At 48.0% G+C, this 24793-nt stretch overlaps 1 protein-coding gene across 2 annotated transcripts in view; it reads left to right on the top strand.

Annotated features, from left to right (window-relative positions):
- The window catches only part of LOC146829944 (nicotinamide N-methyltransferase-like), a 154363-nt gene that overhangs the window by 92692 nt on the left and 36878 nt on the right, over positions 1 to 24793 (top strand). For both annotated transcript variants that reach the window (XM_085604208.1, XM_085604207.1), the window contains one exon: positions 3068 to 3117. In XM_085604208.1, coding sequence (XP_085460334.1) covers positions 3068 to 3117 — 50 coding nt within the window. The remainder of the gene's footprint in view (positions 1 to 3067; positions 3118 to 24793) is intronic.

Here is a 24793-nt window from a genome sequence, read left to right as displayed (position 1 = left end):
AAGGAACCAACGCATCACCTTCCCTGTGACCCTTTTATTTGCTCCACGTTACGCATCCAAGGTACTTTGAGAGTAAAGTCGCATTTACAATCTTAAGAGAACTGAGCTATTTCCTACCATTTTAAAGTCTATTTTTGAGTACAGTATTGTGAATTTTTGTTGTTTGGTCTTGTGTTAAGTCTATATGAAAATGCTTATTTTTATAAATACAACCTGTGTGGTGTCCATCTCTAGTGTTGTCATTGGATTACTGTATGTGTTCACAAATGCTTTACACACTGCTTCTGAGATAAGCCTGCCTGCTCGTGCCACGCTACCAAGGGGGTGATCAGGGGTTATTTTGGGAGTTTAGCCCCTTACCCTGACTAAACGCAAGGGTCCCTATTTGGTCAAGGGTACCTACCTCTGCCAACTCCAGACCCTCATATCTAACATTTCACCCGAGCCTTATCTTATCTTCTCCTACCTTACCTGTGTTTCCTCTTTTCCACACTTCTTCGTGTCCTGCCCTTCCATGCCAGCATTTCCTCTTTCTCTGCTCTGCACCTACTCTTTTCCTCTACTTCCTTTTCTGTGTTTCCTCTTCCTCTTCTACATGCCTGCTCTTGTTCTCTCTTTCCTTACCTCTGTTTCCTCTTCTGTTCTCCGCACCTTATCTTGTTCTGTCCTTCTTTGATTGTGTTTCCTCTTCCAATTTCCTGGTCCTCCTCTTGTCCTCTCATTCCTTACCTGTGTTTCCTCTTCCTCTTCCCCACACGTCCTCTTGTCCTGTCCTTCCTTGTGTTTCCTGTTCCTCTTCTCCAGGCCTCTCATTGTCCTGTCCTTTCTTGCTGTCTTTCCTCTTCCTCCTCTCTGCGCCTCCTCTTGTCCTCTCCTTCTTTGCCTGTGTTTCATCTTCTTCTTCTCTATACCTCCTCTTGTCCTCTTCCTACTTGCCTATGTTTCCTCCTCCTCTTCTCCACACCTTCTCTTGTCATCTCCTTCTTTGCCTGTGTTTCCTCTTCCACTTCTCCACACCTCCTCTTGTCCTCTCCTTCCTTGTCTGTTTCCTCTTCCACTTATCCACGCCTCCTCTTGTCCTCTCAATTCTTACCTGTGTTTCCTCTTCCTTTTTTCCGTGCCGCCTCATGTCCTCTCCTTACTTATCAATGTTTCTTCTTCTTCTTCTCTGCACCTCCTCTTGTCCTATTCTTCCGTGTGTTTCCTCTTCCTATTCTCCATGGCTTCTCTTCTTATGTTCTTCCTTGACTGTGTTTCCTCTTCCTCCTCTCTGCTCCTCCTCTTGTCTTCCTCCTCCTTGTCTGTGTTTCCTCTTCTTCTTCTCCACACGTCCTCTTGTCTTCTCCTTTCTTGCCTATCTTGCCTCCTCCTATTCTCCAATTCTCCACACCACTTCTTGTGTTGTCCTTTGCCACACAGGTTTAATCTTCCTCTTCCTCTTCTCCAATCCTTCTTTTGACCACTCATTCCTTACATGTGTTTTTGTTTCCTCTTCACTGAGAGTAACAAAGAGGGCATGTGATTCGCTTGATGTACAGGTCAAGGAAATGCAACATCCCCTCCAAGACATCGCGTAGCACCCGACTAAACATCGTTTGCGACATACCACCAGCAGTAGCCACAGTGTACTGGAAGGTACCAGTAACAAAGAAGTGCAGGGCTGCCATCACCTTCACCTCTGGGGTCAGTGCTGTAGGGTTTGTCCGGCCAGGTAGCAGATGTGGCGCCAACTGCTCCACCAACTCCACAATCAGTGGCCTGGTGAAGCGGTACCGTCGGATGCAGTCGCGTTCCTGCATGGTTTCAAGGTCTGGGAACGGTCGATGGACAGCTGGTGCCCTGCAGAACAGAGATGAACAAAGGTTCATCCACCCACGTGGCCATGACCAGGCTCAATATCACAAGATAGATCATGACATTACACAATGTACTGAGGTGTGTGCTGTTGGGCATGGACACATATGTCACCTACTTGATCATCACCTCATCTGGCTGTGTCACCCGACCTATGTGCTGCTGTGATGTTACAAACACACACCACAGTGACAAGTGAGGCCTGATGTCTCCCAGGCATCACAGATCTTTTCCATACAGATGCACAGGGTCCTCTCTTCCAACCCTTCTCTTGTCCTATCCATCCTTGCCTGTGTTTCCTGTTCCTCTTTTCCATGTCTACTCTCTTCCTATTCTTTTGTGCCTGTTTTTCCTCTTCCTCTTCTCCACGCCTCTTCTTGTCTTCCCCTTGACTGTGTTTCCTCCTTCTCTTTTCCTTCCTTTCCTGTGTTTCCTCATCCTCTCCTTCACGCCTCCTCTTGTCTTAAACCTCCTTGCCCTGTTTTCTCTTCTCCAGGCCTCTTATTGTTCTCTTCTTCCTTATCTGTGTTTCATGCTCCTCCTCTTCACGCTTCTTCATGTACTCTTCTTCCTTCCCAGTGTTTCCTCTTCCACTTCTTTCCACCTCCTCTTGTCCTCTCCTTCCTTTCCTGTCCTTCCCCCTCTTCTTCTCCAGACATACTGCCTGTTCTGTTTCCTCCGCCTCTTCTCCCACCCTCTGCTTGTCTTGTTCTTCCTTGCCTATGATTGTTCTTCCTCTTCTCCATACCTCTTCTTGGCCTCTCCTTCCTTGCCTGTGTTTCCTTTTCATCTTCTCCACACCTCGTCTTGAGCTCTCCTTGCTTGCTTGTGATTCTTCTTCCTCTTCTCTTTGCCTCCTTTTGACCTCTCATTCTTTATTTGCGTTTCCTCCTCCTCTTTTGCACGCCTCCTGTTGCCTTGTCCTACCTTGCCTGTGTTTCCTTGTCCTTTCTGCATACCTGATCTTGTCCTGGCCTTCCGTGCCTGTATTTCCTCTTCACTTTCTTCATATTCTTATTCTCCACTCCTCCTCTTGTCCTCTTCTTTTCTGCCTGTGTTTCTGTTACTCTTCACCACACCACCTCTTACCCTCTACTTCCTTGCCTGTGTTTTTTCATCCCCTTCTCCACGCCTTCTCTTGGCTTGTTCCTCCTTTCTTGTGTTTCCTCTTCTCTCTCGCTCATGATCTTTTTCTGTTTTCTTCCCTTTGAAGGTTGGCTCTATTCTCGGAATCGTTACTCAGACAGTCACATCTGTAGCTTCGTAAGTATTCCCATGACTGTAACACTTTTCCTCATATGATTCTCTCTTTGGTGCTCCAGCAACATCCAGTCTATGAGGTCTTTACTTTATTCTCCAAAGCATCCCTTACATCAGGAATCTTCCCTGCCCTCTTTGTGTCCTCCTACATTGCCTACCTTGCCAGTCCTCAATATATGAGCGATGTCTCTATCCCGCGCAGGACTCTTTTTATAGACTGTTTACCTCGCACGCCCCCAGTATGCCCACTGCAGGAATGCGTGGTTGTAAGTAGAAATAGGAGGTGCCAAGAACTTCACCAGCACTTCCTGTGTCGTTCTTTGTCTTCCGACAGGATCATCCAATGTGGAAAATATAAATTTGTATTTTTTCACCTTTGCATTGTTTTATTTATTTTATGTTTTTGTGCATTCCACACCAATAGTAGGTCTGCTGTTGTGGAGCAGGTGTTGGTCTGTCATGCAGCATGGCTGTGCCTGCTACCTTCTCCACTAACAAGGTGTTAGTTTTACATTGACATAGTCCTATTGTGATGCTCACCTTGTGTAGGCCACACTCATTTGTTGGTCACACGTGTTGTTAGTTACATTGTATGTTCTAAGTCATAATCACTGTTGTGGGCATTTGTCACAGACTACAAACTGTTATCATTATGTTAGGGGGGATTTATTTTGCTGACATACATAATGTTGGAGTGTGATGGATGTGTGGTGCATCATTCATCCTATGGGTGGGAGTGGCAGTAGTGCTGGGCAACAGGTCCCCTATGAGTGGGGGTGGTAGGGGTGATGGGCAACATAAGCCCTATGAGTGGGGGTGGCAGGGGTGATGGGCAACATAAACCCTATGAGCGGGGGTGGCAGGGATGATGGGCAACATAAGCCCTAGGGGTGGGGGTGGCAGTAGTGATGGGCAACAGGTCCCCTAGTGGTGGGGGTTGCAGTAGTGCTGGGCAACAGGTCCCCTCTGAGTGGGGGTGGCAGGGGTGATGGGCAACTTAAGCCCTATGAGTGGGGGTGGCAGGGGTGATGGACAACATAAGCCCTATGAGTGGCGGTGGCAGGGGTGATGGGCAACATAAGCCCTAGGGGTGGGGGTAGCAGTAGTGCTGGGCAAGAGGTCCCCTAGGGGTGGGGGTAGCAGTAGTGCTGGGCAACAGGTCCCCTATGAGAGGGGGTGGCAGGGGTGATGGCCACATAAGCCCTATGAGTGGGGGTGGCAGAGGTGATGACCAACATAAGCCCTATGAGTGGGGGTGGCAGGGGTGATGGGCAACATAAGCCCTAGGGGTTGGGGTGGCAGTAGTGATGGGCAACAGGCCCCCTAGGGGTGGGGGTAGCAGTAGTGCTGGGCAAGAGGTCCCCTAGGGGTGGGGGTAGCAGTAGTGCTGGGCAACAGGTCCCCTATGAGAGGGGGTGACAGGGGTGATGGGCAAAATAAGCCCTATGAGTGGGGGTGGCAGGGGTGATGGGCAACATAAGCCCTATGAGTGGGGGTGGCAGGGGTGATGGGCAACATAAGCCCTAGGGGTGGGGGTGGCAGTAGTGATGGGCAACAGGTCCCCTAGGGGTGGGGGTGGCAGTGGTGCTGGGCAACAGGTCCCCTATGAGTGGGGGTGGCAGGGGTGATGGGCAACATAAGCCCTATGAGTGGGGGTGGCAGTGGTGATAGTCAACATGAGCCCTATGGGTGGGGGTGGTAGTGGTGCTGGACATGCAACCCCTATGGTGGCCTGTTTTTAGTGGCCAGGATATGGATCCCCTGTGTGTGTGTGTGCCATTTTGTGGGTATGTGTGGTTTGTTTGTGTTGTAAGTGTCCGACTTACCGTCTGCGCCTTTGCCGTCGGTTCCTGATCTGGTCATAGATGTAGAGTACTGGTATGACCTGCGCGATAGGATTCATGATGTGTTTGTGTCGTACACTCTGCTTGTTGCGACGTCTTGTACCCGTTGCAAGCTGGTCTGTCTCGTAGCCATGGATTGAGTTCTGGCGCGAATCGTAGCTGATATGCTTGTTTTCTAGATGCTGTGATGTGCCATACGTGGCGACCCGTCTGGCGCGTAGGAAGTACGCATCATACTTGTCAGGGCGGAAACTGCTATGGATACTGCTTTCGGGTGACTCGGTTCGGTGTTCAGGGTTACGGATCGGACGGAGAATGAACCTTGAATCACAGCCTACGTGTCGGTCGTGTTTTTGGCAGTTATGCGCATCGTACTTCATCTACAGGACGAACCGGCTACGGGTACGTGTCAGTCGCACGGTAAGGCTACAGACAGCTCTCGGAGAGCTGTCCGACACGGATCGGAATCGACCCCTTAATGTAGGAAATTCAGAAATAAAGCTCTCTCCGTATACTCACGCGCGAAATAAATATTCACAGTTAAATTATGTTAAATAGGAAGCATGTAAGAAGGCTTTGGCATCGCTAGAGTAACGTAATAAGGCTATGTTAGAAAAGGTAGACGGACCGGGAGGGTCGGCCGGGGTCAGGAGGAGAGGTCTCCGGGGAGAGCCGTCTCCAGCGATCGTACAGACAAGTAACTTCCCCCCCACAGACAGATATCACACACGGATAAGGTTCAGTGTTCTTTATAAGCACTTAGTTAAGGTACGGTTGAATGGTACAAGGAGGTCTGGACTCAGGGGTCCCCTCGATTAGAGTCTTGCAAGGTAGGGAAGGGGCTAGCGGGACAGTCTATTTACCAATCAGGTAATTCGGATGAGGTGATGATGAGCTCACAATCCTCGAGCTTGGTGGTTAGGTGGTACGGACCGCGGCAGCGCCAGCAGGTCCCCGGAAGATGTACGGTCCGCGGCAGCGCCAGCAGGTCCCGGTGAGGATGGTCGTTACAACGGGCCGCGGCAGCGCCAGCAGGTCCCCGGAAGATGTACGGTCCGCGGCAGCGCCAGCAGGTCCCGGTGAGGATGGTCGTTACAACGGGCCGCGGCAGCGCCAGCAGGTCCCGGGAAGATGAAGGTTGCAGAGGGCCGCGGCAGCGCCAGCAGGTCCCGGTGATGATGGTCGTTACAACGGGCCGCGGCAGCGCCAGCAGGTCCCAGGAAGATGAAGGTTGCAGAAGGCCGCGGCAGCGCCAGCAGGCAGGACGATGGTTCACAAGAGCGGGCTACGGCAGCGCCAGTAGACCGTCAAGGCTGAGTTCACTCGGTGTCTCTCGACTCCAGGATACAACTGCCTTCCTGCTCCGGAGCTGCCTCAGTTATAGGGCTGGTGCCCTTTGATGTCCGGACCCTCGCACTTGGAGGTCGGAGGGTCCGGGATGAAGGTGTCCAGACACCCAGCAGGGGGTGGAGCCAGTGCCTGGGGGAGCTGGGGGCGATCGGCACCTGGCGGGGGAGAGGCCTTGACACTTCGTTCTCCCATTGATCTGCCAAGTGGTCCGCTCACCTCCTGGGTGGATGGTGGTGCCGGGATGTCGGGGCCGGCCAGGCCCGGAGTTAGGGTTGAGGGAAGGCCATGCGGCCGCGTGGTGCAGGGCCCAAGATGGCGGCTTGACCCGGCCGGGGGAGCCGGTGGGGCTGGACCCCGTGATGAGTAAAGGTCCGAGGGCAGAGGGTCCGTCGGGAGACGGAGAACAGGTGCTGGTCGCGGGGGTATGCCTGGTGGGCCGGAGCTCGGGCCCTGTCGTGCGGGGAGGGAGCAAGCCCTCTGTGTGGCCTGTCCAACATGCGTCCCCCCCAGCTGAAGGCGGGGAGAGTCACCCATCTCCTTGGGGACTCTCTTCGTCGAGGCGGAAAAAGCGGGACAGGCCATCCGCGTTGGCGTGGTCTTGGCCTGGGCGGTGCTCCACAGTGAAGTCCATTCCCTGCAGGGAAATGGACCAGCACAAGAGTTTTGGGTTCTCCCCCCGCATCTGCATCAGCCATTGCAGGGGTCGATGGTCGGTTTGTACCCGGAAGTGGGTACCGAAGAGATAGGGTCGGAGCTTTTTGAGGGCCCATACTACTGCAAAGGCCTCCCTCTCGATGGTGCTCCAACGCTGTTCTCGGGCCAGGAGACGTCGACTGATGAAGGCCACCGGCTGGTCATGACCTTCGGGGTTCAACTGAGAGAGGACGGCTCCGATGCCGTGGTCGGAGGCGTCGGTCTGCACCACAAATTCTCGACTGTAATCGGGGGCCTGGAGTATCGGGGCGGTGCACAGGGCGGCCTTCAGCTCCTCGAAGGCCGCTTGACAATCAGGAGTCCAATTGACCCGCTTCGGTTGATTCTTGGATGTGAGACCCGTGAGGGGCCCCACGATGCTGCCGTAGTCCTTCACGAACCGCCGGTAGTAGCCGGTGAGTCCCAAGAAGGCTCGGACCTCGGTCTGGGTGACGGGGGGCTGCCAGGACTGGATGGCAGCAATCTTAAGTTGTAGTGGGGCCACCAGGCCGCTCCCCACTTGGTGCCCAAGGTAGGTCACAGACCCTTGGCCAATCTGGCACTTGCCGGCCTTAATGGTGAGGCCGGCCCGCTGGAGGGCTTGTAGGACCTCTTGGAGGTGTCGGAGGTGGTCGGACCAGTGGCGGCTGTATACAGCGATATCGTCCAGGTAAGCAGCGCTGAATTCCTCAAGCCCCGCCAAGACCTGGTTCACAAGGCGTTGGAACGTGGCGGGGGCATTCTTCATGCCAAAGGGCATGACCTTAAACTGATAGTGGCCATCGGGGGTGGAGAAGGCTGACCGTTCCTGAGCCCTGGGTGTGAGGCCGATCTGCCAGTAGCCCGCCGTTACTTCGAAGATACTAAGGTAGCGGGCGGCCCCCAGCCGGTCGATCAGCTCGTCTGCTCGGGGAATGGGATGAGCGTCGATCCGGGTGACAGCGTTCAAGCCCCGGTAGTCGACGCAGAATCTCAGTTCAGGGGCGGCGCCGGGGGCAGCGGCCTTGGGAACTAGTACGACCGGGCTGGCCCAGGGACTGTCTGAGGGCTCGATGACCCCGATCGTGAGCATTTTGGCCACTTCCTCCTGTATGCAGGCCCGTACCCGATCTGGTACGCGGTAGGCCCGGTGCCGGACAGGGGGACTGTCCCCGGTGTCTATGTCGTGCAAACATCAGGGGGTGACCCCGGGGGTGAGGGAGAACAGGGCAGCGAACTGCAGCAGGAGGTCCCGGCAGTCCTGGCGTTGCTCCGAAGTGAGGGCGTCAGAGAGCCGGACCCCGTCCACGGAGCCGTCCTTCTCCTGAGTCTTCAGGAGATCCGGGAGGGGCTCGGAGTCTTCTTCTGTGCCACTGTCTGTAGCCATCAAGAGGCTTAGTTCGGAACGCACAAAGTGTGGTTTGAGCCGGTTGGTGTGGAGGACCCGCAGGGGGTTCCGGGAAGACCCCATGTCGATGAGGTAAGTGACGGGGCTTTTGCGCTCGACCACCTTGAAGGGCCCTGTCCACTTGTCTTGCAGGGCACATGGTTCGGTGGGGGACATCACCCATACTTGCTGCCCAGGTTCGAATTCAACGGAGGAGGCATTGTGGTCATACCACCTCTTCATGTCCTCCTGGCTGGCCTCGAGGTTCGCCTTGGCCATCTCCCTGAAACGCCGGGTCTGGTTTCGCAAGGCCAGGATGTATTTGAAGACGTCTGGAGGGGTCGTTAGGGGGGCCATCTCCCAACCTTCCTTGACTAGGCTGAGGGGCCCTCGCACAGGGTGCCCATATAGGAGTTCGAAGGGGCTAAAACCGAGGGACTTCTGGGGAACTTCCCGGTAGGCGAAGAGGAGGCACGGGAGCAGTACATCCCACTGGCGACGGAGAGGCTCTTCCAATCCCCCAATCATCCCTTTGAGGGTGCGGTTAAAACGCTCCACTAGTCCGTTCCCTTGGGGGTGATAGGGGGTCGTGAATCTGTAGGTGACCCCGCATTGCTGCCAGAGGGACTTCATGTATTTAGATATGAAATTCGTGCCTCGGTCGCTGACGACTTCTCGGGGGAAGCCTACCCGGGAGAAGATCCCCATCAGGGCCCGGCCAACCACCGGAGCGGTCACTGTCCGTAGGGGCACCGCCTCGGGGTAGCGGGTGGCATGGTCCACTAGTACCAAGATAAACCTGTGTCCTTGTGCCGTGCGGGGGTCCAGAGGTCCCACAATGTCTATCCCCACCCTCTCGAACGGGGTGGTGACCACAGGGAAGGGCTGTAGAGGGGCCTTCAGCTTCCGGCCACTCTTCCCGCTGGCTTGGCATGTGGGGCAAGATCGGCAGTGGTTCAGGACGTCATTCCTCATTTTCGGCCAGAAAAAGTGGGTCACCAGGCGACTGTACGTTTTGTCCTGGCCCAGGTGTCCAGCCAGGGGGACATCATGGGCCAGGTTGAGCAGAAAGTCTCGGAAGCGGAGTGGTACCACCAGAACTCGCCCGGCCCCCAGCTCGGCGATTCTTTGCTCGCTGTAGAGTAGGTCGTTATCCCAGTAGACCCAGTGGGTTCCGGTGGTGTCCCCGGCGTTTTGGGTGCTGGCTTGTTGGCGGAGTCCCTCGAGGGAGGGACAGGTCTTTTGTTCTTGGCGGAACTGCTCTTGTGTGGGCCCCCCTTCTTGCCACCACTGCGCCAGTTCCGGAAGGTCCTGGTGTTGCGGGTCTCCTTCGGTAGTCGGGTCCGGGAGGTCGGACTCGCCGTTGTCCTCTACGGGGGCAACCGGGGGCGGAGGTGCTGGCCATTCGGTTTCTTCTGATCGGGGGGCGGCACGGGCGGCCATGGATCGGGTGGTTATGCAGGCCCAGTCTGGGAGGCCCAGCATCCCCAAGTGCTCTCTTCTCTCGACGGTGGCCCACGGGGAACTCTCGAGGTCATTCCCCAGGAGGCAGTCCACGGGGGCATCGTCCCGGACCGTCACCTTCAGTAGGCCGGAGACCCCTCCCCATTCAAACGGGACGCAGGCCATCTTACACATGCTCTCCGAGTTGTCTGCCGAGCGGACGGGGCAGAGAATGTTCGGTAGTATCTGCTCGGGCTTCACCAGGTGACAGCGGACGGCTGTCACGCTGGCGCCGGTGTCGCGCAAGGCCTCGGCTCTCTGTCCATTAATGGTCACCCACTGACCGTATTTTCTGGTGTTGGCGGGTAGGGGAGCCCTCGGAACCATGTCCCTTCCCCCTAAGCATGCCAGGACCATGGCGGCCGGTTCCCACCCTTGCTGGGCCGGCTCATACTCCTCGGGTCCCTCTGATGATGGCTCTTCCCCTAGGGCAGCGGCAGCTACCTGGCGGGGCTTGGTCGTTTGGTTTAGCGGGCAGTTCGGATCATTGGCGTAGTGGCCTAGTCGCTGGCACCGGTGGCACGTGACGTTGGCTCGGTACCCAGGCCGCAACGGGGGGTTGCCCCGGCCGGCTGGGGGCGGGGTGCTGGCCACGGGTGTTGCTGGTAAGGCGTCTCTCCCTCGCCCCTGGCCCCCTCCTCCTCCCCGAGGACGGTGCTGGCCTTGGTTGCTTCTGTTCTGGTCGTGTGGCCCTTTCCGGCCCACTCGGGTGCTTTCCCACCTGTCAGCTTCGGCGGCGAGCTGCCGGGGGTCAGTCAGCTTACTGTCGAGTAGGTGCTGCCTGAGCTCGATGAAACAGTTGTTTGATAGGTGCTCCCATACCATCAGGTTGAAGAGTTGTTCGTAGGTGGTGACCTGACTTCCCTTGATCCAACCCTCGAAGGCCCGGCTGAAATAGTTCACGTATTCCACCCAAGTTGTACCTGGGATCCGGGTGCAATCTCGGAACCTCTGGCGGTACATCTCGGGCGTGAGGCCGTAGCGGGGGAGGAGGGCAGCCTTCATGTGGTCGTAGGACGACATTTGGTGATCGGGGAGCTGCAGCAGGGCATCGCGACCCTCGTTGATAAATCTCCCCCAAAGCCCGGCTCCCCAATCACTCCGGTCGATCCGGTGGGAGGTCATTGCGATCTCATAGGCTTTAAACCACTGCTGTATGTCGTCTTCTCGGACATACTCGCGGACCACATCTTTGGGGATGTGAACTTTTTTCTCAATGGGCCCCGGGGTGTGTGGTCGTTCAGGCACCCCCAGGTCCTTATTCTGTTTGCGCAGTTCTATTTCCGCCAGTCGGCGCTCGTGCTCGAGCGTTATTTTTTTCTCTTCCAGCTCTCTCTGTCTCTGCTTTTCTTCTCGTTCCTCTCGAAGTCGCATATGCTCGAGGTTGAGTTTCTGTTCGGCTAACTTGAGTTCTCCATCCATCTTGAGTCGTGCCATCTCTAATTCGTGTAATCTGACTCTGTCTCTTTCTCGTATCTCCTCCTGCGAGAGGCCCGTTCCCCGCTCCTCGGGAGCCGTGGTGTTCCCCTCTGGTGTGATGCCGTTTTGGTCTGGTGTGACGCTGCTTTGGTCGGAGGGTCCTGCGACCCCAGTTTCTGTCCATGACTCAAGAGCGCGTTTTAGATCATCCTTGGTACTCAGGCCGGTGGTAGCAATGCCAAGTTCTATGCAAAATTGTCTCAGTTCGCGGTGGTTGTATTCTTCTAATTTCTCCATTTGGAACTTCTCGGTGGAGCTGCTATCTTTGGTCGACATCGTGCTTTGTCATGGGGTGAGCTACTTTCTGTACGATTACGCGTTGATTCGGATCGCGCCGCTGGCCACCAATGTTAGAAAAGGTAGACGGACCGGGAGGGTCGGCCGGGGTCAGGAGGAGAGGTCTCCGGGGAGAGCCGTCTCCAGCGATCGTACAGACAAGTAACTTCCCCCCCACAGACAGATATCACACACGGATAAGGTTCAGTGTTCTTTATAAGCACTTAGTTAAGGTACGGTTGAATGGTACAAGGAGGTCTGGACTCAGGGGTCCCCTCGATTAGAGTCTTGCAAGGTAGGGAAGGGGGTAGCGGGACAGTCTATTTACCAATCAGGTAATTCGGATGAGGTGATGATGAGCTCACAATCCTCGAGCTTGGTGGTTAGGTGGTACGGACCGCGGCAGCGCCAGCAGGTCCCCGGAAGATGTACGGTCCGCGGCAGCGCCAGCAGGTCCCGGTGAGGATGGTCGTTACAACGGGCCGCGGCAGCGCCAGCAGGTCCCCGGAAGATGTACGGTCCGCGGCAGCGCCAGCAGGTCCCGGTGAGGATGGTCGTTACAACGGGCCGCGGCAGCGCCAGCAGGTCCCGGGAAGATGAAGGTTGCAGAGGGCCGCGGCAGCGCCAGCAGGTCCCGGTGATGATGGTCGTTACAACGGGCCGCGGCAGCGCCAGCAGGTCCCAGGAAGATGAAGGTTGCAGAAGGCCGCGGCAGCGCCAGCAGGCAGGACGATGGTTCACAAGAGCGGGCTACGGCAGCGTCAGTAGACCGTCAAGGCTGAGTTCACTCGGTGTCTCTCGACTCCAGGATACAACTGCCTTCCTGCTCCGGAGCTGCCTCAGTTATAGGGCTGGTGCCCTTTGATGTCCGGACCCTCGCACTTGGAGGTCGGAGGGTCCGGGATGAAGGTGTCCAGACACCCAGCAGGGGGTGGAGCCAGTGCCTGGGGGAGCTGGGGGCGATCGGCACCTGGCGGGGGAGAGGCCTTGACACTTCGTTCTCCCATTGATCTGCCAAGTGGTCCGCTCACCTCCTGGGTGGATGGTGATGCCGGGATGTCGGGGCCGGCCAGGCCCGGGGTTAGGGTCGAGGGAAGGCCATGCGGCCGCGTGGTGCAGGGCCCAAGATGACGGCTTGACCCGGCCGGGGGAGCCGGTGGGGCTGGACCCCGTGATGAGTAAAGGTCCGAGGGCAGAGGGTCCGTCGGGAGACGGAGTACAGGTGCTGGTCGCGGGGGTATGCCTGGTGGGCCGGAGCTCGGGCCCTGTCGTGCGGGGAGGGAGCAAGCCCTCTGTGTGGCCTGTCCAACAGGCTACTAAGGAAACCAAAATGGCCGTCAATGATGTTGCACGCTCTTGACGTTTACACGCTCTTGACTCTGCGTGTTGCGTGAGCGCGTTGATGATCGAGCTTGTGGCAGTGTTGAGGAAAGCGTTCTCAGAACAAAGCTAAAGGTGGAGAATGGATTCCATATGTCACCCGCTGCTTTTGAAGAATGCAGCAGATAACGGAATGGTGGTATTTCTCCTTTTCCAGTTTGAAAGATACAGGCAGGTCACGGTGAAATGCGGTAAGCCGATTTTACCGCTAGGATTTAGACTGGTTGTAATCCACTGCCCAGAAGTCATAAACGCTGTGAAAACTCCCGCAGGTGCAATCAAGGCACTTCATAGAAATAAAACAAACAGCCGCTGGTGCGATCTAGGCACTTAAAATGAAAATTAGAAAATGTAAAATATCTAGGAGATGCAGAAAAAAGTATAACTGCGATGCCTTAAGGTGAAAATGAAATCAGTGATAATAAACAGGTATCTGATAAATAATTTCCAATAGGAAGAAAAAATGGAAATAAAATCCCTGGGTTCAAGAAACTCTCTGTACCCGTGCTGATGATCACAAGAGTGGTCCTTCAGCTCGTCACCAATGTTAAAATGAATCCTATTTCCAAAAATAAATTAAATGTAGATTTAGGGGCCGATTCCGATCTGGGTCGGAAGGGTACCGAACGCGATCGGCCGGAAAAACTACGAGCCGTACGCGTGTTTCCCGCCCGACTCGTACAGCTGCACGAGCGAGCCAGTACGATGCGAGCTGCATGAAATTCACCGACTGAGTCGTTTCTGGGTCCGAACCGCTCCGTACGTCTCGGTCGTAAGCTAACCGTGGTGTGCAATGGATGCAATTCACGCCCAAGCCAGTACGATGCACGCGTCAGACAGCCTGTGCGAGCTGGAGTGTCCGGCTCGCAGAAGCTCCCAGAGTCGGACTTCGGGGGTCTGCGTCGGACCCCCTGACACCCGCAGCCTTACGACTCGCACACAGGGGGAGACCCATTGGTCTCCCCCACACAGGCATGTACGGCGCGGATGGCACTGGCGCGTACCCACTGTAGGGGGCGCACTTGTTTGAGACATACCAATTCAGTCAATGGGAGCGCATGTACGCGTCGTACAACTGGCTCCCATTGACTTCTATGGGGTCCAGCTTGGTCGGAAAACACTCCGGATCCGACTCGGTCAGAGTGCTTTCCGACCCGGATCAGAATCGGCCTCTTATTGTCAGCACGGTAAAGTAGGTCCTTCTATGTACAGCTCGAGATGCAACTGGGCAACAGAAAGGAACCTTGTAGAGAAACAGCCATACAGAATATGGAATGTAATAAGAAAATAAACAGAGTGCATGCCAAGGTTGGCAAGCAGCAGGGTGACGTAATAAAGATGGAAGGGAGAGATGAAAAGAAGGGATGTAAAAGCATTAAGGAGAATCTAACACCTCTCTCTTGCCATAAGGAGGTGGGGGAGTCAAACAGTTCTACTACAAAACAGTAAGCAGAGGTGTATATAGAAACTGCAGCAAAAGTGTGCAGGATTACCATTGTGGACTTTTACCCCATTGGTTATGAAGGGGCCAGGAGTCACCCCTCCAACAAGACCATGCCAGACATACTTCTCAGAACACTAATGAGACTGAGGAAGATCCCAAGAGGCCTAAACCTGCTCTCTGTGACCTGAAGGAGATGTGAAGGACTGGGCCTGCTCTGTTTTGTACCAAGCGCACGGACACAGACCGCAATATTCATATGGTTGACCTCCTGTTCAAGTTACAGGAACACACAGATCTCATAGGTGCCTGTTCCAGCAAATGACCAGCTGATCAATACCTAATATACCTGCTGTAGGCCTCTGCTGCAGTGAGTCCTGATTCACAAAGGTTTTTCTCCTTGATGTCCTGGACCCCTTGGCTGTGTCTGGATGGGCTTATACCTTCGGTGAAAAACTGGGACTTAGAAACCTCCAGAGGAATAGGAGAAACCTGTGAAGGTGATTCTCCCAAGGTGTGTTGCTGCTCGGCTAAGGATTCAGGTTTCTCCCACTCAAAGCTTAGCTGTGGCAGCACATCCAGTTCAGTAGGACCTTGTAGAAAAGGTACCCGGCCTCATGGAGTCATCATCAACTATAGCTTCTATCTCGCCCTGATGAAGGGTTCTGAGCGCCAAAAAATTGTGAACGTACATACCTTGACCAGGTGAATGCACAACCAGTATCCAGCAGGCAAGAGGATTTCCCTTAGTGCAAAATCCAAATTTCTCCAACTTTGACCTTTTCCTGTCAAAACTAACAGCTTTATGAGGTGGCCTTACAAGTGCTAGGGCCCGATTCACAGAACTAACTTAAGACAAAATCCTAAACTTACTACTTTTGGTATTCACAGAAGTTAGGATTTTGTCTTAAGTTTGTCTTAAGACAAACTTAAGACAGACTTAAGACAGACTTAAGTAGGATTTTGTCTTAAGTTTGTCTTAAGTTTGTCTTAAGTCTGTCTTAAGTTTGTCTTAAGTCTGTCTTAAGTCTGTCTTAAGTCTGTCTTAAGTCTGTCTTAAGTCTGTCTTAAGTCTGTCTTAAGTTTGTATTAAGTGTGTCTTAGGTTTGTCTTAAGACAAACTTAAGACAAAATCCTGACTTCTGTGAATACCAAAAGTAGTAAGTTTAGGATTTTATCTTAAGTTAGTTCTGTGAATCGGCCCCATCGAGTCCCAGAGGAGGCCTGAGGGGCTAGCCTGTTTTAGCACATGTCCATTCCTGGGAGGCATGCACTACTTGCCTTAGATGCCCCAAAAAAGAGGCACTCAATCTAACCTAAAATAACTATTGCCTGAAATTCAGAGAAATTCAGAGATAGCCAGGAGCAGTAAAACCAGTCTTGGGTGGACTTTGTAAATACCGCTAATAAGGCCATAAGTAGGTGTGTGAAGGAAGTAAAATAAAGCGTTATGATGGACTATGCAATTTCTTATTAGGAAGCGCAGCTTGAGTTATTATTTTGCAGGACGGACCCCATCCCAGAGAGGTTCCAAGCTAACGGTACCAAGAGACCTTGGGAAAGAGGCTGACCAGAGTATCCAAGAAGGGGGTACACACAACAAAGGTTGTCCACGCTCCCTCCACAGAAGGAACGAGGAGACAAATACAACACAAGGGAGTTCTATAAAAGCTGGCGTCTGGACCGGGCAGGTTTCCAGTGCCGTCACCTGAGTAACCCCCCTAGATGGTGTGGGCCTCCTACGCCGCTTAATCTCAAGGAGTAACCCCAACTCCCTTTTTAGGTCTATTGCAAAGGGGGCATAACAGACTCCTTAATCACACACTACCTGGTTAGGAGACACTATACCCCCCTGTTGCCCAGTGAGAGGGTGATTATTACCCCTCCCACTACACTTAGTCTGTGCACCCCTTTCGCATTACTCCCCTCTACTGGTCCTGATGAAATGCCAGGGATCGCTTTGACCACTTAAGGCGCGAAACATGTCGACCATTTTTTGCCAGCTATCATAGACACATTACGTCTTGAAAGGTAACAATTAACTCACGTTTTTTATTGTACCAAGGGTACCTCTTTATTAAAATACTCCCTTAGGCAACCCTTTGGTATTTTTATCTTTGCACACACTACCCCCACCACTGACCCCGGTACTCTCCCTCCACATACCCGCATGCACCCATCGGCAGCTCTCTAAAAGATCTCCGCTAAAGAGACCCTTCGGGGGACCCGTAGGGCATTGCACCGCCGGCCCGACGAGGAGCACACGCCCGATGATGAAGCATGACATCCTTCGGGGTGTGTGAGGGCAACAAGAGACACTTTGCTGTCTCCCCCCATCTCTAGTACCTTACCCTAGACCCAATATCTATATATATTTTTTCTTTGTTCATTTTTCTTTATTTTTGTGGTTGGACTTGGTTGATCCACAACCATACCCACCCCGGAACAGTGCCTTCTAGTGATTATCTCATTGACATTTCGGAGCATAGGCACTGGACCATTAACCAGCTCCTGGTCCCCCCCCTCTTCCCTTTCTGTTGATACAGTTCTATAAAGGGCCCTAAACAAATCTCATCTTCCTCTTCAGAGCATAGGAGAACCGATTTTCTTGGGGAAGATTCTAGAAACTGTTTCCACTCTGGGCAGAAGATGGTTGAAGTCATATGTCACTAGAGGATGTCCCTCACTGTTTGGGTTAGCATTGGAGAATACTAGACACTGTGCGTTCCTCGGTATAATGTGTGAGATGACAAAAGCATCAGATAAAAATCTGTGCTCTGCCCCCCTAACAAGCGTACATGTGTTCCTGTAAAAAAGTGCAAGCCACCCATTCTGGGAAGTATCTGCTACTATCAGTGGTCCCCATCCCAGTGAAGGGTGATGAAGGGCCCCAGATTTCTCCAAGAGGCTTGTCTGGTCATGGACTGTGTATTTGATCTGCTCACATGCAGCCACCATGGCAAGCGCTGACAGCCAATCAGCAGGGGTGGAGACAGACTGTGTTCTCCATTGACATATTCTGCCCATGTTTGCAGTAGATAGAGACATTACCAGCCAGTGTTTTGTGTACTTTTTAGGCACCACATCATCTACCATGCGGTAGAGAGGGGCAAGGTGTTTCTAAGTAGGGATGTGTATTCCGGGCATGTTTATAGTACGGGCCACACTGCAGCCCAGTGGAGTCTCAGTGCTGTGCAGTGCCAGAGGATGCGTGGAAGAGTGCCACCCCAGGCCACATTTCCAGGAAGTATCAAGCAGCAACATCCTGGTTCTGTGTAATCCCTTGAGTGTCCAGTACCAGTTGTGTGTGATTTGAAAAGGGCAGAATTTCATTCAGCAATATTCTGCTTCTGCATAATCTCTTGTTTCTCCCGCACCAGTTGTGTGTGATTTGAAAACGTCTGAATTTCATGCAGCAATAATCTGCTTCTGCATAATCTCTTGTGTGTCCAGCACCAGTCGTGTGTGATTTGAAAAGGGCTGCATTTCACACGGCAATAATCTCCTTCTGTGTATTCTTGTATGTGTACAGCACTAGTTGTGTGTGATTTGAAAATGGCTGAATTTCATGCGGCAATCATCTGATTCTGTGTAATCCCTTGGGTGCCCAGTATAGTTGTGTGTGTTTTGAAAACAATTGTATTTCATGCAGCAATAATCTGGTTCTATATAATCCCTTGGGTGTCCAGTACGGGAAACAACCTTTACAATACAGTCATTACAACGCAATGCCTTTACAACGCAACCATTACAAGGCAGGTACACTTACATTGCATGATTTTACAACGCATGCTATTACTCCACGTATATAGTTACAACGCATGCGTTTACAATGCATTGGTAAGTATTGTATGGTAAGTGTTTGTTATATTTTTAGATAATGCATGTTAATTAATTTAAGAAATATTTGTTTATAAAACAGGATAATTTATTTATAGTTCATTCGTTTTTATATATTAAAATTGTTATTAAAGAGTTAATATGTTTGTTAATAATAATAAATAATTTATGGAATAGTTATAAGTTATGAGTAAATTAATACTCAGGTATTATTATTAATGCTACCGTTATAATTAATATGGAAACCTTTATAGAAAATGTATTTTTAAATATGAGATATATATAAAAAATACTCGGGTATTAATTTTGTTGGTAAATAATTAATGTGCATGATATTAGTTATTTACTTTATTTTAAGGTTTACGGGAAAAGATTTACTAAATTAATACTCGGGTATTAATAATGTTTATGAGTATTTATTTGTTTTGTAAAACGTTATAGAAAATATTATTGTACACTAATTAAATATCATTCAATATTTTAAATAACAAAATATATAGAAAAACAATAAAGTTAATTTTATGTTTAAATACTATTACTGTTAAGAGTAAATTGTGAATAATGATATATATATATATATATATATATATATATATTAATGTAAAGTATATGTCAATAATTATTCATAAATGTCAAATATATATATATATAGATTTAAATAAATAAATAAAATTGTATTTTCTATTTTTATGAAAGATAAATAAACATGTACAAATAAATGGGAAAGAGGTCATTTCATTTTTCAGAATTTTTTATTGTTAATTTAACATATTCAGAATCCTTTTAATAAATTCAGAACCATATATAGAAGAATAGAGTATATATTAGCATATGTTATAAAAATGGTTTTGTATTTTATTATGTTGAGTAACATTTTATAACACATGTTTTAATAAGTTTCTCATGCTTTTCCATTGCTTTCTATGAGAGAAAATGTCCTTTTATAATTTTTACTAAAACATATGACGTTGACGCGTAGACACATGTTCCATCATTACGGAGAATGTTGCTGGAGAGAACAGAAGCAAGGGAGAGCTGCGTTAAGGTAAGGTGAAATTACATAATTAAAATAAATAGTGTAGTGGCAATGTTTATTGTAAGGAGAGATGAGGGCGGTATATCTATTTAGTAAATGTGTTTTACGTATGTTTCATGTATCTTCACAAACTAATTTCCTCCATTACATGTTGCAGTAGTAGTCCCACGTCGGGTCTATTATTTCCAAAACTAAATTTGTTTTGTTAAGTGGTTAATAGTATATATATTAAACACTTAATTGAACAAAAGTGTTTGGAAATGTGTACCTTTTTAATTTAGCGGTACTTTGTTTAATAAATAATACATTTTTATCATCTTCGCGGTTCGATGTATTTAAAGTTTGTTTAAACTGTAATACACTTTGGATGTGTTCATCATTTTTTTTCTACAGGATTTTGGCCCAAGATGCATTTTTGGAATTTGTTGAGTTTTTCAATGTAAAAAAAAAAACTATCGGTATTTTTTTCTTGGGTTTCCTTATTTTGGATTTCTAGCGATTTGGAAATGTTATTGGATTTTGATTAGAATTGGATTGCAACGTTGGAATTTGTTGTGATTTTAAAAAAAAAAAACATTTTTCGGGATTTTTTTATTGGGTGCGTATTTTGACATATGCACTGATTTTAGTGTGCATATTAATATATTTTTCATCGGGTGATGGATTTTTAAAATGGATTCGCTGTTATTTACTATGGATTAAAGAAAAAAGGAATCTTGGTGAAGTAAGGGATGGAATGTAAGTCCAAGAGTTGAAGATAGAAAACTTCTGAAGTTAAGAAGACCCGACTTTTATTTATAATTTTTATATTTATTTAATATGATCAATTAAATTAGTAGGAGTTGTTTTAGGGTAAAACAGACAAGTGAAATAAATGCGTTTTAAAAGTGTCGGATGTGTGCAAGATTATAAAGGTAGTCTGAAGCCACTGTCAACATAAACTGTTGAATTACTCCTGATAGTTTTTCAGACATATCCTTAGTTCTGGTAGAAATACGTAGGTTCAGACTACCTGATAATGATTGCGACATTCCCATTTCTTGGAAACTTTGCTCCTTCTTCAAAATTTCCCAAAAATGATAGAAATTAGGATGAGGTTTGCCAATTGCTTTGTTGAAAGAGTTGTGCCACCCTTCTATGGCATTGTTAGTATTTGCTCGTCCCTCTAAGCAGGTCGAGTAACAGTTCCACCACTCCACATGGAAACGTGGTCTCCTCCTGTGCTGTGACCCGACCTGTTTAGATGGCCAATCCATGTGTCTCCAAAATAATTTAGTATGGGTGCCAATTTATCTTCATTTGCTATAAAATATTGAGATTCAGTAATTGAAGTGTAGTATTCGTCTACACTGTCAGGAGGAACAAAGCAAAGTGCAGTTAGTTTTTTGAGTTCAAACTGTAGTTTACTGTCTGATATATAATCCTCAATTAAGGATTATTTTCGAAGTTTGCACCAATATGCCTGAGAAAAGTGAAAGAAACATCCTTGAATTTGGGTTTGTGGAAAAGTTTTTGTTATTGTATTAATCATAGTTAATTCAAAGTCAATTATTACTTTTCTAGGACTTTTGTTAGATGTTTTAGATTTTATCACTAATACAAATTTAGTGTGTGTTAAGGATTGTTTATCAAAGAGTAAACTGTATACTAAGGGAACTATTGTATTGTTAATGTATGCTTGAATAGTGTATATTTGGGTGAATGGATGGGGCGTGCTTTTAAACGTTTCATCCATCATCCAAATATCATTGTTTTCTAACCTTACTAGATTATGTGGTGTGCTGAAGATTAGGATTCTCTTTTGAGGGTTTTCGTTATCATGCAATAGGAACGGTTCATTAGAAACAGTAACAGAGAGTTCAGGTGGAATTGTAAGAGTATGTTTGGGGTGTTACTCTTTGTGGGTTACTTGTCTGTTTTTTATGTTGAATAATTCTTTTCAAATTAGGTATTGTGGGCATACTACTTGCAACATGTGGGGGAATTTGATGTGATACCTCCCTTAAAAGTGAACCACAGGGTTCATTGGAGGTGGATGCAATATCTTTAATTTATTCTTTCACGAACTTCAATCTCCATTGCAGAGGCAGAGTGGTTATGGTTTGTGGTCCTTAAAACAGTGTCACGAAGAGTAACCACTCTGCCTGTGCAATGGTTTGAGTAATATTGCACACACCTCCAATGGCACCTGGGTTCAGATAGGCTCTCCTTACAATAAACATACCCACTAGGGTTCAGCAGTCTGTTCCATCTTTTGCTTTGGATGTACTTTGCTTCTTTGGATGGTGTTGCCATTTTTTTTCTGAAAAGAGAAGAAAGAAAGAAACAATGTTTACAATTTAGTGACATATACCTGTTTAGAGAGAAAATGACAGTATGTTTCATATTAGTTTTTTCACAGTTTATGTATTTTCAAAATATGATTATTGTTTTTATTTCGATGTATCTCTATTTTTGTTGTATTTTAACATAAACAATCCTCCTTTATTGGGAGGAAGGAAATGTAATTAATTGTATAGAAAAATAAATCAATTTGCTTACCTTTGAATTAGATGTGGCAATGTTCTTTTGTGCTGGAAAATTAGTTGTGGTTTTCTGCGTTTCGGAAAATAAAAATATATTTTGAGTTTTATTAGATATATATAGTTTACTGTTCATGTTTCCTACTGTGAGTAACTAGGGGTCCATTACGATGGCAGGCAGACTTTCGTCGCCACGGAGCCAGGGACAGACCGCCTAAGTGGCACCGGTCCCGCCATGTGCATTAGGATGTGCCCGCCACACTGGCAGGCGCATCCTGGGCCATATACATTGTGGGTGGATCTGCTGGCTGCAGACCCACTCAGAATGTATACAGATTGTGCACAGCATTGCCATGCACTACGTGGCAGGCACCACATGGTGCCTGCCACGTAGTGCATGGCAATGACGGGGGTACCTTAGGTACCCCCATGTGCACCCCACACCCCCCTCCAGCACCATGGGGGCCTGCAACGGGCCCCCATAAGCAGGAACCGCATGCCTTTTCATGGCGGCAATGCTATCCAACACTATCCAGCTTTTTCTGTGAGGCAAGCACCCTTTGGAGTAGGAATAGTAATTTTAACATATTATTATCCTACACATTTTCAGAATCAAGCACCTTTTGGAGTTAGAATAGTTTTTTAACCTAAACACTATCCAGCATTTTCTCTCAGGTTTTGGAGTTGGAATAGGTATTTTAACTTAAATACTATTCAGCATTTTCTCTTAGGTAAGCATCTTTTGGAGTTAGAATAGTTATTTGAAGTTAAACACTATCCAGCATGTTCTCAGAGACAAGCACCTTTTGGAATAGCAATTGTAATTTTAATATACTAGTATCCTGCACATTTCCTGAATCAAGCACCCTTTGGAGTAGGAATAGTAATTTTACCTTAAACACTATCCAGCATTTTTTGTGAGGCAAGCACCATTTGGAGTAGGAAGAGTAATTTTAATATATTATTATCCTGCACATTTTCTGAATCAAGCATGGTTTGGAGTTGGAATACTTATTTTAACTTAGATACTATCCAGCATTTTCTCTCAGGCAAGCATCTTTTGGAGTTGGAATAGTTATTTTAACCTAAACACTGTCTAGCATTTTCTCAGAGGGAAGCATACTTTGGAGTAAGAATAGTAATTGTAATATATTTTTATCCTGCACATTTTCTGAATCAAGAATCTTTTGGAGTTGGAAAAGTTATTTTAACATAACCACTATCCAGCATTTTCTCTTAGGTAAGCATTTTTGGAGTTGGAATAGTTATTTAACCTAAACACTATCCAGCATTTTCTCACAGGCAAGCACATTTTGGAGTAAGAAAAGTACATTATTATTCTGCACATTTTCAAAATCAAGTGTATAAAAATGTTTGAATGGAAACATTATTTTAACTTTGAATATATTTTGTAAAGTGAATAATAATTATTTTTTATGGTTCAGTCTCGTTTGTTTTCGGATTATTTACTATACAACAACTATTATACATTTGGTTTTAAACGGGAAAAAAAACATATGTTGTAACTTACTTTAGATATAGATTGTCCCAAATAGAGTATTTAGTAAAGTTGGTTGGAGTTTGTAAAGTTTTGTAACAAACTAAAAAAAAATAATACTATGTTGGATTTTAGTTTATTTGCATCTCTACAATGTATTAAGTAATTAGCATTTTTATAGTTTGTACTTACTTCGAGTTTTAGCTGGTTTTCTTCGACGAGTAGAATTTGCAGTGTGTAATCCCTCCGTGCAGTCTATGGTAATCAGGTAACTATCGTTGTAAAAATGGTGGATGGGTCCTTTTATACGTTTTGTTGTCTTGAACGTTATTTGAAAGTAAAATATGTTTTGAGTTTCATTTTTCTTTTTGTTTTTAATGCTGTGTGAGAATATAAATAATTATTTTGGTATGTTGGTTTTTGTATCTTTTTATTTTAGTATGTTTTAACATCTGTTTTGGCTATTTCCGGCTCAAAGTAATTTCATTGAAAGTGTTGTAGGACATTTTATTTCGCATGTTTAAAATGGAAATTTTCTTTTTGGTGTTGATATTAGTTGTTTTATACTGTTTTTGTTACGGGAAAATTTACGATTTACTGATAGTAGTTTAATTTGCGTTATTAAGTAGTGATTTCATGTTTGTGTATTTTTTTGTGTTTACATAATAACATTTTGAAAATGTTGGTTAAATGTATGTTATGTTAAAATGTCGTAAATAAATTATTTCATAATAATTTAAGTTTCATATTTAACCCCTTCGCTGCTAGGCCTTTTCCCCTCCTGTGCTAAGCCTTTTTTGGGCTATTTGGGGTAGTGCGCGCTTAGGCCCCTGTAACTTTTTGACCACATTAGGGGCCTCATGTAGGTAGCCAAATACCGGTCGGTAACGGCCGATATTCGGTAAATATGCCGTTACCGACTGGTATTCAGACAAGTGAGATGTAGGAGTCCAAAAACCACTTTTCGGTAAAAATGAGGCGGTAAATACCGATTCATATTTACCGAATTCCAAAATACCGAATCAGATTTACCGAATACATAATTAACGAATCGGTAAATATGAAGTGGTAAATATGAAGTGGTAAAAATGAAAATGACATGTAGGAGCACTCGGTAATTAAGAAATCCAAGAAAATCGGTAAATAAGAGTCGGTAATTAACACGGATTGGAAGCAGGTGGTAACCATCAACAGTGCAGATAAGCAATCCCAAAATGCAACAGCGTGGACTACATGGCCGCTATGTACGTCATTGCAAGGCGCCTACGTCTACAGGCAGCAGGACTGAGGGTTTGGCGACGGGAGGAACGCATCTACAGACAGCGCATCACACTCTTCCAGCTGACTGATGCAGAGATACATGAGAGGTACAGGCTACACCCCGAAACCATCATGGACTTAATCAGGGACCTGCACCCACTCCTGGACCAGCCAATAAGAAGGGCGCACGC

The sequence above is a fragment of the Triturus cristatus genome, chromosome 5_1, assembly GCF_964204655.1.
Source record: "Triturus cristatus chromosome 5_1, aTriCri1.1, whole genome shotgun sequence".
Lineage (NCBI taxonomy): Eukaryota > Metazoa > Chordata > Amphibia > Caudata > Salamandridae > Triturus > Triturus cristatus.
This window is presented reverse-complemented; position numbering and strand designations above follow the sequence as displayed.